Source organism: Crocuta crocuta, unplaced genomic scaffold (genome assembly GCF_008692635.1).
Source record: "Crocuta crocuta isolate KB4526 unplaced genomic scaffold, BGI_CrCroc_1.0 scaffold80, whole genome shotgun sequence".
Taxonomy (NCBI): Eukaryota; Metazoa; Chordata; class Mammalia; order Carnivora; family Hyaenidae; genus Crocuta; species Crocuta crocuta.
The window spans coordinates 3,022,676-3,037,092 of record NW_027527559.1 but is presented as its reverse complement, the minus strand read 5'-3'; the positions used below and the strand labels follow the sequence as shown (position 1 = coordinate 3,037,092).

The following is a 14,417-nucleotide window of genomic DNA, read 5'->3' as shown; positions in this document are numbered from 1 at the left end:
CCAGGGGTCCTAGCCCGCGCTCTTGGCCGCGAAGAGAAGGCGAGCCGCGGGCACCGCCAGCTGGGCCTTGAACAGCAGGTTTGAACCGTGCAGGCCCCCTTATGTGCCTGTCGTTCCTGGGAGTACGGCAGTGCTGTGGCTGCATTTTCCTTTGATTTTCTTAACATTTTCTTTTTTCTAGCTGACTTTATTGTAAAAATACAGTGCATAGTACATAAACATGCAAAATGTGCGTTAATCGAGTGTAATCAGTAAGGCCCCTGTCAACTGTAGTTTGTTACTAAGGTTTGGGGACGCGGCAGTTACACTCAGATTTTCAGCAGGCTGGGGAGGGGTGGGTGCCCCCGCCCCTGCATTGCCCAGGACTCAGCTGTGGCTGCTAGAATGGAAAGTGGGGTAGAGAGAGGATTGCTGTTTTCATTTTGGAGCTGAGACAGACTTCAGCTTGCTTGTTACCTTGAGGGAAGGGCCTGCAGAGAGGAGGAGGAAGGGGTGAGGGAGCAGGGGCGGACAGAGCAGGATCTCTGAGGCAGCGGGTGGGCTGTGAGGGAGAAAGGCTGGGTGTGTGGAGGTGAAGGGACGGGAGGCGCAGCCGCCTAGCAAAGGGGGCGGGGCCGGTGGAGGGGACGTTTGAGGCAGGCCCTGCAGAGTTAGAGACTTGCACGGACCACGGAGCTGCCTAGCTGGCCTGGGGGAGGCTGTGGGGGTCCCCGGCCTTGGGGGTGCTCAGGGGTCCCCATCCTGGGGGTGGGCTTCTGGGGTTCCCAGCCTGGGAGGAGGCCACAGGGGTCCCCAGCCTGGGGGGTGGCCTCAAGGTGTCCCTAGCCTACTTGGGGATCTGCGTTCTGGAAGCGGGTAGGAGAGTTTGAATCGATCCGGGGTGGGCATCTAGGCATATCTTTGTACTTTGTCATACAAGTGTTGTCTGTATTCTCACNAGAGGGGGGGGTGTCTCTTTTAAGCAAAACCACGCTTTATTTACACATCTAACACGTAGGAATGTTCTTCTCCACAGAGAAATACAGGGCTCTCATTTTTCTCCAAACGCATCTCTTTTTGTCCACCTTGCTTTTTTGTCACTTTTGACAGACCGGGTATTAGAGCAGTCTCCCTCCCTTCCGGATCCTACGGTGAGGAAAACCACAGTGCCCGTTCGGGGACCAGTGGCAGCTGGCACTCCCTGCGTCAGGGGGCCGGGGCGTGTGTCCGCCCGCTGCTTGTCGCCCACTGTGGGCAGTCTGCTTTTCACAAGGACCTGGGGTCTAGAGTGTCATGGGAAGTCTCTTACTTTTAAAACTGCTGGTAGTTAAGCAGGGTGAGTACATCAAGTAACAGCGCTGCCCGTGTTACGTGCCCGGCCTCTATAATTGTGCCATGATTGGGGAAGGTGAGTGCAGGCTGTGTGGGGACCCTCTTGTTTCCTTAACTTTTCTGTATGTATAATTTCAAAATAAAAGGTTAACAATTTAATAAAATAGTGAGGTCCAATTCTGTGCAAGCCAGACCCAATGACAGCCTTGCTGGCCACGAGCTGGAGCCATCTGGTTCTTACCTGGGACTTCGTGGCCCGTGCAGGGCTCACACAGCACCGTGTCGTGGGCGTGGTAGACAGTCATCGAACACTAGTGCTCTTTTGGAGAAAATGTTTAAAAAGAGATCATTGTATTAATCTATCTATGACGTATTTGGCTTTTAAAACTCTCTCTCTTTTTGTTTTTTTTTACAGGTTGTACAAAAGGGGTGAAGCGTTCTACTTCTAGATTTTTTCCAGTTTTTTTCTGTAAATAGAAACATCTCAAGATGGAGGCCTAAAACCCTATAAAGGGATGTAGTCTAATCTCTGGGAGGTAGTTTTATGCATGAATAAACAAATTAAGTAGTGAACTAGAGTTTTTGTTATCCCAAAGGATGTTATTTTAAAAAACTAGGGTCTAGTTATATGAGGTGTAACTATGAAGTAATGGTGATCTTGACTTTGAATTTGACTGGTGGATATACAGGGGAAGTGATTCTAGCCAGAGCAGAACAAAGAGAAGGAACTCGTGTTTGGTAAAGATCTGAAAATGAACGACAGTTATCTAGAACAAAGAGTAAATATTCACCCCTCTACCATATTAGAGAAATACACAGGTGGGCCCTCTGACAGATTGAGAGACTTCCACGGTGACAAAGAAATGTCCAGAACAAGACTTTGTGGTGCCAGGGACGCCTGGGTGGCTCAGTCGGTTAAGCGTCCGGCTTCAGCTCAGGTCATGATCTCATGGTTTGTGGGTTCGAGCCCCGCGTCGGGCTCTGTGCTGACAGCTAGCTCAGAGCCTGGAGCCTGTTTCAGATTCTGTGTCTCCCTCTCTCTCTGACCCTCCCCTGTTGACGCTGTCTCTCTCTCTCTCTCAGAAATAAATAAAATGTTTAAAAATTTTAATTAAAAAAATACTTTGTGGTGCCACAAATTTAGAGTATGACATGCTAGCATGGGCGAATGGTAAAGGAATGATCTAGCCATTTATCTGAATATTGGTATGTTAAAAGCCTGAAGTTCAGCTTGTTCAAATAGACTGTTATTTCTGAGAGGGATGACAATGGGAATGATGGCTCGTGGTTCATTTTGGGCAAAGAGCAGACTTACTCCGAGAGAAAATGTTGTCAGACACAGCGGTCAGCACCGGGAGGGTTTCTGCAGCAGTGTTTAACATATTTGTCCACGGCGGAAGTTAGACCCAGTAACTTATCACTGGAATGGAGCCACGTTTCTCATGTCACCTGGAAAGAAAGAGTTTCAGTTGCAGCAGAAACCCCACCGTCTGTGGAAACCGTGTGCACAAATCATTGCTAGAGAAGTCAGGACGGCCCGTTTGCTGATCTTTGCTCATATTATTGACGCAGAGCCTGTTTACTGAGAGCCAGTCAAAATTAAGAAATTCTGAATTTTCAGAGGGTCTCAGCTTGCCAAAAGGAGTGGATTGTGACAAAGTAAATTTATTATTTTCTTGTGATAAATTCTGGTTCAAGGTATGCTGTCTGTGGAATTTCTGACCAAAGCCGAAATTGTAGACTTTGATTATTCGTCTTAGCCTGCAGACTCAAAGTCATGACTTTTGACTATTTTAATAAACAAATCCAGTATCAGAATAGAAGGTTTCGTTTTGTATTTCAACAGCATGAAGCTGAGCCTAAAAAGACCAATTGAGCAAATACATTCTTTTTTGGGAATGTATTTGAATCAGAGTATTTAATTTGCTAAGTTCTAATGGAATCACTCTGACCAAGTAACCAACTGTCGACTATGGGAAGTAATTATTGTTTAAGGTATTTTGAAAGAGGGCTTAAGATGCACCAGCCAATTCTTTTCCAACTTAAGCTCTTCATTTGTAGGAAAATTCTAGATGGTTTTATTTCCCGATTAAAAATATTCTAGGAAGAAAAATTACTTAATTTGAGCACGATTTGGGAGAGATTGTATTCCATCGCATCTAAGATGTCATTCATTAATTGTAAAACACACCATTATTTTATGTGCTTTTAAGAAATAAAAGTGCTGCTAATTAAATATGATATTTATTCGCTGGAAGACACCTGTTGGTAACAGCGATATTTAAAAGATGCATCTCTTTGCTTCTTTTTGGGCAGGTGTTAGGCTTTTGTTTTTTCCTGGCTACCAAATTTCATAATTTAAAAGAAGCAAAATAAACACAGTTTGGGCTTTTTTTTCTGTAGAGCAGGTACAGAGTGTAGCTTTCCTCCCCGAAAGCAGGCTGGCCGTGTGAGCCCCACACTTGGCCTCCAGGCTGGCCCAGCGCCTTGAGGGGGTCCCACCCAGACACCGTCCAGCCCGTGGGGGTGCTGAGACTGGGTGGCATCTTGGTGACCCCAGGCTCCCCGCTTGTACGCAGGGTTTGAGTCCCGTGACGAGGTGCCCCGTGTCGTCCCGCTCACACTGTGTGTGTAAAGGTGATGGCAAGGTGCGCACGCCTTTCCCGTGCGGTGTGTGTCGGGCTCAGAATCTCCGTGCTGCAGCCCGAAGTCGGGAGATTTCCTGCTCCGGGCCATCAGCCTGCCCCTAAAAGTATCCAAGACCCCGAGCCGTGCACAAAACTGCCTCCCTTTCCCGCCGTCCGCTTGGCCGTGACCGTGGTGGAGGAGAGCACGTGGCTGCCGAAGCTGCCGGCAGGCGGCGANGCCGGGGCCCCGTGCCGACTCACAGCTGTGCTCCAACACCGATTTCAGGGCGCAGCGACGACGTCAGATGCTTCTGCTGTGACGGCGGCCCGCGGTGTTGGGAGTCCGGAGACCACCCGTGGGTGGAGCACGCCAAGTGGTTTCCAAGGCGAGGGTCTTGCAGCCTCCTCTGCAGATGTTTGTGGTCGTTATGAGGCGGGTCATACGTGTTGGCCTGATCATCAGCCGTTGCTTTGTTCTTTCTTTCAAAAATGCTCTCGTGAGTACATTTAGGATGAACTACTTAGAAAAATTAAACTTGTTGGGATGAGCACTGGGTGTGGTATGCAAGCCAATTTTACAATAAATTATATTAGAAAAGAGAAAAAAGAAAAGAAAAAAGGTAAAAGAGAAAGAGAAAGAACTAAACTATCTTGATGGAAGGTTTCAATATCTTTCAATATCTTGATACAGGTTTAGGATTTCTCATGTATAATGAAAAAAATATATATGTGTATAAAATATATTCATTATAAAACCAAACCCACACAGTGTAGAAAAGTACAGAGAAAAAATGTAAGTGTCCAGAAATTTCATTATGTAAAGAGGACCGCAGTCACATTCTAGTGAATATCCCTCTAGACATCTCTTTACACATTCGTACATTGGTAGATGAACGTGTGTAGTATTAAGTGAACGAGATATTATGCACACCGTTTGGAAACCTTTTCTCAGCCGTAGGTCTTGGACATATTTCCATTTATTCAACATTTCACGTTAATTGATCGTTTATTGCCAGGCACTGTTCTGGGTGCTTAAAATACTCGGTTGAACCAAACCAAGATCCTTGGTCTCATACGTTAATTTAATAGCAAGAGATGCAGATAATTAATAAAAACTTAATAAATTATGTAGCGTGTTGGAAGATAGTAAGTGCTGTAGACAGCAGGAAAAACAGGATGGTGGGAAAAATCAGAAGGACCAAGCAGGTTGCAGCATTAGATAGGGTGATCAGAACATTTCATTGTCAGTTCTCACACTTTTGATTATTCCATACTTACTTAATACTCTTCTTTTTTAATTGAAGTCAAGTGGCTTCTGATTATATTTTTCATGATCAAAACTTTTAGTATTTTTAATGTTGCTTACTAAACTCAGTCTCCTGACTTATTTTCCTTATGTAAGTTTTTGGTATAATACTCTGTAGCACCTTTACATGCCCCAAATATTTCAGATTTCAAAAATTAAAAAGATTATAAAGAACACCTTATATAGACATTTTTAAAAAGTGCTCCTAGCTTTTCATTGTGGCAGCTCTGAGAATATATAAAGAGAAGGGTGAAGCAGGGTTCCTTTTGTACTTGAGTGTGACCGTGGATGCGTGTTATCTAGGAACGGCTGACTTGTGACCATCTGACTTGTCACACAATGTGTTCACCTTCCTCGTTATTCCTCTCTTGTCCTGCTTTGTGTATTTTTAACTTTTCAACATACAAAGTTTATGAGAGAACAGCATCATTTATTAGAGAACTTTCTACCTGTCGCCTCGGCTCCATTCGCACTATCCAGAGTGTTTTCAGCAATCTTCAAAAATTGAAAAGCACAGCCGGGAGCTCCGAGTGGGTCGCTGTGACCCTCTGGTTCCAGCGCTGGCGAAGCGCCACGTGCAGCCTCTCACTCACGTCATCTTGCCTCTGACTGCGGTATCTCCTGCCTCTTCCCGTGTGGGAAATGAGTGTTAAGTGGTTATATGCATGTTTATGTTCATTGGAAATGTTTAGCTGTCTACAAACAGCGGGATTAAAACACCCCCCCCCAACTTACCTTTGTTCATCTTTCAGGTGTGAGTACTTGATACAAATCAAAGGACATGAGTTCATCAGTCAGATTCAAGCCAGTCACCCCTGTCTACTTGAACAGGTATGGGGGACTTTTAGAAATCATTGGTTAACAACAGATAAGTTATTTTCTGACAATCACAGAGAGTAGTACTTAGTGAAAAGACAAGGAGTTGCTTTAAAAATACATTTCATTTTTTATAATACCCAACATGATCTTAGAACTAGTCTTTGCATGTAGAATCCAAATTAGAGACCTCCTGAAAAAACATATTTAAGGGATGGCTCCAAGTATTTCTGTAACGAGGTTGCAATAAATTAAATTATTTGAGGGAAAAACTTGGCTGGCATTTAATAGTTTTACTATACTTTTTTTTTTTTTTGCCTAAAAGATGTGAGAAAGAGAATTGTATCGCTCCTTCCAGTCTTCCCAGAATGAGATTTCTGGGAACATGCTGGGGCGGGAGGACTCGCCGCATCCACCCCCGTATACAAACCAGAGAACACCCACAGCAGTAAATAACCCAGACAGGACCTGGCAGAACAGACTCCACAGCTAAACAGAGAGAAAAGGCCACATCAAGAGGACAGGAAGGGCAGAGACGCGGTGGGCAGCTAGGTGGACTGCAGGCCGTCTGCGGGAGAGAGGGCACCACAGGTGCAGAGATGGGAAGAGACCCTCACAGCGGGGGGCCCACATGGGGAAGATGGGTTCCCAGAACAGCTGACTTTGTAAACCAGAAGGGCCGAATTTGGTGAGTTCTTATGACTAGCATAAATTAAAACCTGGAATTTTAAAAATCGTCAGGCTCAGCTCTGGAACAGCCAGTGGGTGAGAGGAAACTGAGTCCCCACCATCAAAGAGACGGCACAACAAACAGCCCTTGGAGATAGGGTGTAATGAGCAGCAGGTTGCAAAACACCTGGGGCCTGTGGGGGGCAGAATTATTTACCCATGTCAGACTCCCTCTGCCCTTCAGCATAAGCGCATGGCCACCTGTGAGAACCGGGGCAGCGCCTGTACTCGCCACCTAACTTCCTGAAACCACGCCACCCACTCTGCCAGGCCCACCCCAGTCTCGGTGCTGTGGGTCCTGTCCGACCAGAAGATTGGCACAAACTTTGCTAACACCATGTCTTACACTTTGTGGATCCATCTCATCCAGTGTGCTCTCGGCTGAAGCTCATCCAAACTGGGGCCGCAAGCCTGACGGTGTGCAAGCAGCCTCGACAAGGGCCAGCGCTACTCCAAAGTGAGTCCTGCCCCAGGGGCAGGGAAGACGGCCGCACACACCAGTCCCTCTTGGCCCGGCAGTGGGCTGGGGGCAGACCTCTGGTCTGACTGCAGGCCCTGGGCACCAACAAAACTTCTCAGGGAACAACACAGAGAAAGTCTGGTGCTACTGCAGCTCTGGCAAACACCTGCTCTGACTCGACTCACACCCAAGATGGCCCCAGACTGGCCCACAAACAACCCAGGGACAAAACCCTGCCTACAACAGGCAAAGACAGCCCGTGCAGACAACTGGAGTGACAGCAAAAGTGGCTCGGCCTCAACAGCAGGACGCACACATCACATAGAGGAGTCGCCCCTGAAGTGCCAGGTTCTGGGGAAGAGGGGACACTGCATTGCAGGACACAACAGGTCCTCTCCTTCAGGAGGACACTACTTTCAAGAGCAGGAGATGTAGGTGACTTTCCTATCACACAGAGACAGACACACCGTTAGAGAAAATGAGGAGACAGAAGAATACATTCTAAATGGAAAAGCAGGACAAAATCATAGCACGAGACCCAAGCAAAACAAAGATAAGTAATATGTCTGATGGAAAATTTAAAGCAATGATCATAAGGATACACGCTGGACTTGAGAAAATAGTGGAAAGTATGAGTGAGATGCTTACACAGAAAAGGAGTAACATAGCAGAGATAAAGGGCTCAATAGGTGAAATAAAAAACATATGTGATGGAATGATCAGCAGGATGGAAGAAGCAGAGGAATGAATTAGTGACCTAAAAGGCAGAGGAATGGAAAGTTATCAAGCTGAGCAGGAGAGAGAAAAAAATTATGCAAAATGAGAATAGACTTAGGGAAGTCAGTGACTCCATCAAGTAAAACAATATTTGTAGTATATGGATCCCAGAAGAAGAAGAGAGAGGAAAGGGGGCAGAAGATTTATGTGAAGCAATAATAGCTGAAAACATCTTATCTGGGGAGGAAAAACAGAAATGCAGATTTAGGAGGCACAGGGAGCCCCCAACAAAATCAATTCAGGGAGGTCCACGCCAAGATGCATAGTAATAAAAAAGTGGTGATAAAGAGAGAATCTTAAAAGCAATGAGAAAAGGATAGTTACATAGAAAGGGAAACCCCATAAGGCTAGCAGGGGGTTTTTTTCAGCAAAAACTTGGCAGTCCGGAAGGGAATGGCAAGATATATTCAAAGTGCTGAAAGGAAAATAATCTTCCTGGGAAAGCAGATAAGAACTTCTATAATAGTTTGATGGTTAAGTACTTTTTAGCATAGTCAGTAGAACTGATCTAGGGTCTAACTTATCCCAAAGGATGACCCAGGAAATGTCAGGTGTTTAGGATGAAAGACAAACAATGATTGTCTCACAAATCACTGATTCTTGGCCTTCACAAATGAATATAGGCTTCATCAAGAATAGTTTGTGGCGTAGAGAATTGCTTTTGAATGTAGATGAAATATTGCTTTTGAGATAAAAAATCATCTACTTATAAGTTAGTTTGCGATAAATTGAGTAAAATAGATCTCTTGACTCATTTATATTATAACGGAAAGGCTAAGATTTCTATTTTAATTTATATACTTTTTCCCTGTAGTTGTTATCTACTTCAGACAACACAGAAGATGAAAATGGCGAGTCGCCAAGTATGTATAATGATAATTACTGCATTCAATTTTTTTAATGTTAATTTATTTTTGAGAGACAGAGTGTGAGCAGGGGAGGGATAGAGAGAGACGGAAACACAGAATCAGAAGCAGGTGCCAGACTCTGAGCTGTCAGCACAGAGCCCGACATGGGGCTCAAACCCACGAACCATGAGATTGTTACCTGACTCGAAGCCAGACACTTAACTGACTGAGCCACCCAGGCGCCCCTAGTAACTGCATTTAAGTGGAACCTTTTGGTACAACAGAGATTGAAATGTGATAAGAGTAATAATGTACATTTGTATGGTGCTGTGAACTTCCCAGTGCACTCTCAAATCCATTAAGTGGGTATTTGTCCCCCTATAGCATGAACATTAAAAAGTATTACAGATTATGGAGCACCTGGGTGGCTCAGTCAGTTGAGCATCTGATTTCGGCTCAGTTCATAATCTCACGTTTCCTGAGTTGAAGCCTCGCTTTAGGCTTTGTGCTGACAGCTCAGAGCCTGGAGCCTGCCTCAGATTCGGTGTCTCCCTCTCTCTCTGCCCCTCCCCAACTCATGCTCTGTCTCTTTCCCTCAAAGATAAATAAACATTAAAAAAAAACTAACAAAATTTTGCAGATTTCTGGTCTCCACTTTAAGCCTAATGTATTGATATGTTTGCACGTATAGGTAGATTAGGAGGAACTTAACGGAGGACCGTCGGGGAGGAGAAGGGGAAAAATGGGGAGAGGGAGGGAGGCAAACCATGAGAGACTTGAATGCTGAGAACAAACTGAGGACCGATGGGTGTGGGGGAGGAGGGGGGAGACGGGCATGGAGGAGGGCACGTGTGGGGATGAGCACTGGGTGTTATATGGAAACGAGCTTGACAATAAACTATTTAAGGAAAAAAAATAAACCTAATGTATTGAGTCATGGTATCTAAGGGTGGTCTTGAGTATCTGCGCTGTCAACACACTGCTGACATCCAGCCACACGCTTGTTCTCAGACCTCGTGGGAGCACAGGCGCTGCGATATTGGCTTGCTGACGTATTCTTTCTATAAAATGAAGAGGGTAGAAATTATTATTCCCCTTCTTCCGTAGAAACCCTGAGGCTCAGAGAGGTTAAGTGACCTGTCCTTTCCGGCTAAACCTAAGAGATGATAGAGCCAATATTTGAACAAGCTCTTCTACTCCGTTACCTAGCGTTTAGTTTACTTCAATAAATATTTATCGTGAGTCTCCTATTCTGAGGAAAGGATTGGGAACAGGGTAAACATAGCTCCTATCCTCATGAGCTAATAGTGAAGGAGATACAGACAAGGACACAGACAGGGGAAGGGAATATGGTGGGAAAAGTGAGGCATGCGGTGCTCTGCGGGTGCATGAGGGGTGGCTCGTCCACACTCGCAAGATCAGAAAAGGCTTCCCAGAGGAAGTACTGGCCTTAGCACAGAATTGATGGCAAGGGTAGGAGTTAACCAGATGACGGAGGGAGCGAAAGAATATTCTAGGCAGAGAGAACAGCACATGAATGTCTTAGGTGACACAAAAGAGCAGGCACATTTGAAGAAACTAGCAAAATTCTGTGTGGCCAGAAAGAAGTCGGATCGCAGACAGACACATGAAGGCGGCCGGCCCGCGCTAAGCGTGGTCAGCACTGCAGGCGGACCCGGACCCCAGAACCGTCAGTCTGGGGCTCCTGAGCTTGAGTGTAGAGCGTGAATGAGAAGGTGGCAAGAGATGGGGCTGAAGGGGTGAGCGGGGCCCCGAACGGGCGCCGTCCTGTAAGCCACAGGTGAGTGTGAGAACACCACGGTGTGGAAGGAGTGTGCCACAGGCGTGTCTGTGTGTGTGGATAGCCACTGTGGGTGCGGTGCGGGGGGGGAAGTAGACAGGGGCCATGCGGTGAGTGAGGACAGTGGCCTCTTTGAAACACACGTGAAACCTGCTCGATTTAGAAAGCGCCTTTGTTCATCGTGGGGAGGAAGGAATGTGAGGCGGACAGGGATCCTCGACATTCTGTTTCTCTCTCACAGTTAGGCTGGATAATACGTGTTTTGTATTGGAATATGATATTCCATATTCTTATTTTAGTGACTGAATGTGCACATCCTTATTTTAAATTTAACAAAGTTAATACAAAATACACATTTTCTGGGCTTTATGTCTTTGAAACTGTAATAACTTTTAATTCAAAAAATTCAACATGTGTTACATTCTCTGTTTCATGTAGTTTTCATCTTGGGCCTGGAGAAAGCTCCTCCGAAGATGCCATCATGATGAAGGCACCGTGGTGAAAGCGGCCTTGGAGATGGGCTTCAGTAGGAGCCTGGTGAAGCAGACTGTTCAGAGTAAGATCCTCACAAGTGGTGAGAACTACAAGACGGTGGATAATATTGTATCAGATTTACTTCATGCAGAAGATGAAATCAGGGAAGAGGAGAAAGGAAGGGCAGCTGAGGAACAAGAATCAGGTACGTGCATTTAGTAATCAGTGTCTCTTTCTGTGTGGATTTGACGTTAATGTCTGTGAGTTATGAAAAGTGTGCTCATAGTCAGTCCGGTCAGGTTTTGTGTTCACTGTTCTGAATTTGAATTCTGGAAATTTTTACAGTAAAATATATTTGAACTGCTCGTTAGTAAGTTGAAAACGTATGTATCGAACGAAAGCATTTTCTTTTCTTTTCAAATGTTTATTTTGAGAGAGAGTGTGCACGCATGCAAGTGGGGGAGGGGCAGAGAGAGGAAGAGACAAAGAATCTGAAGCAGACTCTCTGCACAGACCCCCAGGACAGCAGCAACAGAGCCCAACTCATCTTTGACCATCATCTTTGAGATCCTGACCTGAGCTGAAATCAAGAGTCGGACACTTAATTGAGCCTCCCAGGCGCCCTGAGTGAAAGCATTTTCTTAACTTATGTTTTTACTCTGAGGAGTTGACTGTATATGTAATCACACGTGGCTTGTTTTTGGTCCCAGCTTCATTCCCCTTTTCTGTAAATTCGGGTAGGACCAGGGACAGTTATTTACTTTAGTATTAGCATCACAGTGTGTCTCAGCCTAATAACTGGATAACATTAATAACATACGTTAATGTACGAATTGTGATTAAGTTTCCTACCTGCCCACACAAGAACCTAGTTCCCCTTCGGGAACTTTCTGTTATTTAGGGGAGGGCCAGGATGCTGTTTCCCATTGTCCCAAGACAGGTCATCCCCGACCTTCATGCCAGCCTTGTCTCCCACTCTATCGCCTCTGCTCAACCTTCCTTTGCAAAAACCCTCCTCCCCTAAGCACGTCCATTCCCGCCTGGTGGCTCTGAACCCTGCCATGACTCTGGCCTAGACCAAGAGAAATCTCTCCTTTGCTAAGCATGGACCAGATCTGTTGAAAACAGACTGCAGCTTTTAGCAGGGTCTTCCTGGAGATGAAGGGATAACGGAAGAGCATTGTGTCACAGAGGGCACTTGACGGCTGTAACTGTTTGGGCCCCTCGTGGTGCCTCTCAGCCCATCTTCATGCATCTCCCTGCCCAGCTTCTGTTCTGGTTCATCTCTCCATAGTTCTGGCCGTTCTACACACGTGACTAGGAAAGTCCCAGCGTGTCTTTCCTTGTGGAAGCTCAGGCCCCCGATAACCCCAGAGCCCAGAATGAAAAAAGAGTTTGCCCCTTATCTTGTCCAGTGCCATCTGGGATCTGTTTCTTCCCAGGGTGATTGGCAGTGAGACTGTCCACTCCGGGCTTGGAAAAGCCCAGCGCTCAGGCGGCTTTGTCTTCGGGGTCAACCAGACAGGCGTACCCAGTCATCGCAGTGCGGCATCCTGGCTTTACCGAACCGTGAAGCGTTCAGTGTGCAGACCCCCAGGATGGCAGCAGCAGAGCCCAAGCTCATCTTTGCCCGGGTTCACTGTGAGGTGGAGATACGGCTGCCTGACCTGGCGCGGGTCGGCTCCGTCTCAGCTGCTGGTCGTCAGCGAGCACTTTTCACAGTCTAAACCATCCAGCTACAAAACACTCCCATTTCTTTCAAAGAAAATCCACAGTCTGCACGGATGACTCCAGTCAATGGTATACAATAAGTGACATCGTCAGAAAGATGTGCTAGCTTCCTCCGCGCACCCTCATTTCTACGCTGGCCAGCGCACTCTGCACGTGGTCTGTGCTCCAGAAACACTGTTTGAATGAGTGAACAGAAATATTTCCCTTCAGGTTACTCTCGATTTTAGAGTTTCCCAAGAACAGTAGGTCAGTAATTTCTTGACAGGTGTTATAAATAAACTTAGGATAATTTTCCAGAACAAAAGAATAATATGCTTCAAAGGTCTATGCAAGTCTCTTACAGGCCAGAATACAGTCCGTGACTTTGAAATGAGTCTTTTCTGCTCAACTACTGGCAATCCAATTTTAGAAGTCTTCAGAATTTCAGAGAACTTATTACATTAGTTTAAGTATAAAGCAAAAAGAAACATAAATGTAGATGGAAAAACTAATATACTTCAACATGAAGTGGAAATTATATCACTACTCCTCTACCAGATGATTTAACTGAGTACATTAGGTTCTTAATTCTTTCCCCTCTGGCCTTTACTTCTTTGTTCCTTCTGCTCGTGACGTATGAAGGCTCGCCTGCTCATCTCTTCAACAGATACCGTGGGGCCTTTTCTTTGTGCCAGACACTAATCTCAGTCCTGGCCCCTTCCAGGTTTATTCCCAGATCGCCAGCGCTCTTCAGATTGGGTATCTCTGGCCTTGACTTTGACTAAGCACTATTTTTTATTCTTTATTAAGTGGTTCTATTTTTGTGTCCTATTACTTGACAGAGTCAGCGCTTCTACAGTCCAACAGTCATCTCCCCCAGGTGGGTTGTGTAGACAGTCCCACTTCTGTCATTATTTTATAGGAAGAGCCCGATGGATCATGGCAATGATTAGACTTAGGTTTATAAATGATATTCCAAGGAGATGATAAAATTGAAGAATTTCAAAATACAAACTACTTTACTGAGTGGTACAAAATCTACATCTTCAAGGAGAATAACGTGATCCTGTTGACACCAGGGTATTCCTGACCAGTAGGATTTAATTTTTGAGATGCTGTTAATACCTTTTCCCATTTCCTATAAAAGATTTGGGTAATGGCAATATCATGTCTATTTTGGGGAAATAATTAAAATTTGCTCTTAAAAGGGAATTTCGAAGAAATTTTACGGGTGAATGATAATTTCAGAAATAAGTGTTCTGTCATTTTCATCTCCTGATTTTGTATTTCCCCAAGTCGACTAGACTGAATTGGAATTTTAGTTTTATTGGTTCTGTTACCTGGTTAAAGGCTCAGCAGTTGTTCAGAACGTCCAAGAGCACAGATCAGGGCTCCACACCGCCTCCACTTGACCTTTATGAGTTGTGTGTCCTTCACAGTTTACTCACCTCCATTTCCTCATCTGCTGGGTGGGGGCAGGGCACCTACCTCAGCCGGCTGCGGTGACGGTGGAAGGAGCCAGTATATGATGCAAAGCACTTAACACCGTGATGGTCAG

General features: G+C 45.5%; 1 protein-coding gene and 1 long non-coding RNA gene across 2 annotated transcripts in view; one reads left to right on the top strand and one right to left on the bottom strand.

Moving 5' to 3' along the window:
• Positions 1–958: 958 nt before the first annotated feature.
• LOC144236125 (uncharacterized) lies at positions 959–2,814 on the bottom strand. Its single transcript, XR_013336422.1, has 3 exons — positions 2,627–2,814; positions 1,553–1,630; positions 959–1,125 (listed from the first exon to the last, which is right to left on the bottom strand). It is a non-coding gene; the product is annotated as an uncharacterized LOC144236125 (long non-coding RNA).
• Positions 2,815–3,951: 1,137 nt separating this feature from the next.
• Positions 3,952–14,417, top strand: part of LOC144236414 (baculoviral IAP repeat-containing protein 3-like) — a 12,978-nt gene continuing 2,512 nt past the window's right edge. Inside the window, 6 exon segments of the mRNA XM_077770044.1 lie at positions 3,952–3,959; positions 4,202–4,324; positions 5,997–6,075; positions 8,841–8,893; positions 11,114–11,169; positions 11,172–11,354. Of these exon segments, the coding sequence (XP_077626170.1) occupies positions 3,952–3,959; positions 4,202–4,324; positions 5,997–6,075; positions 8,841–8,893; positions 11,114–11,169; positions 11,172–11,354 (502 nt within the window).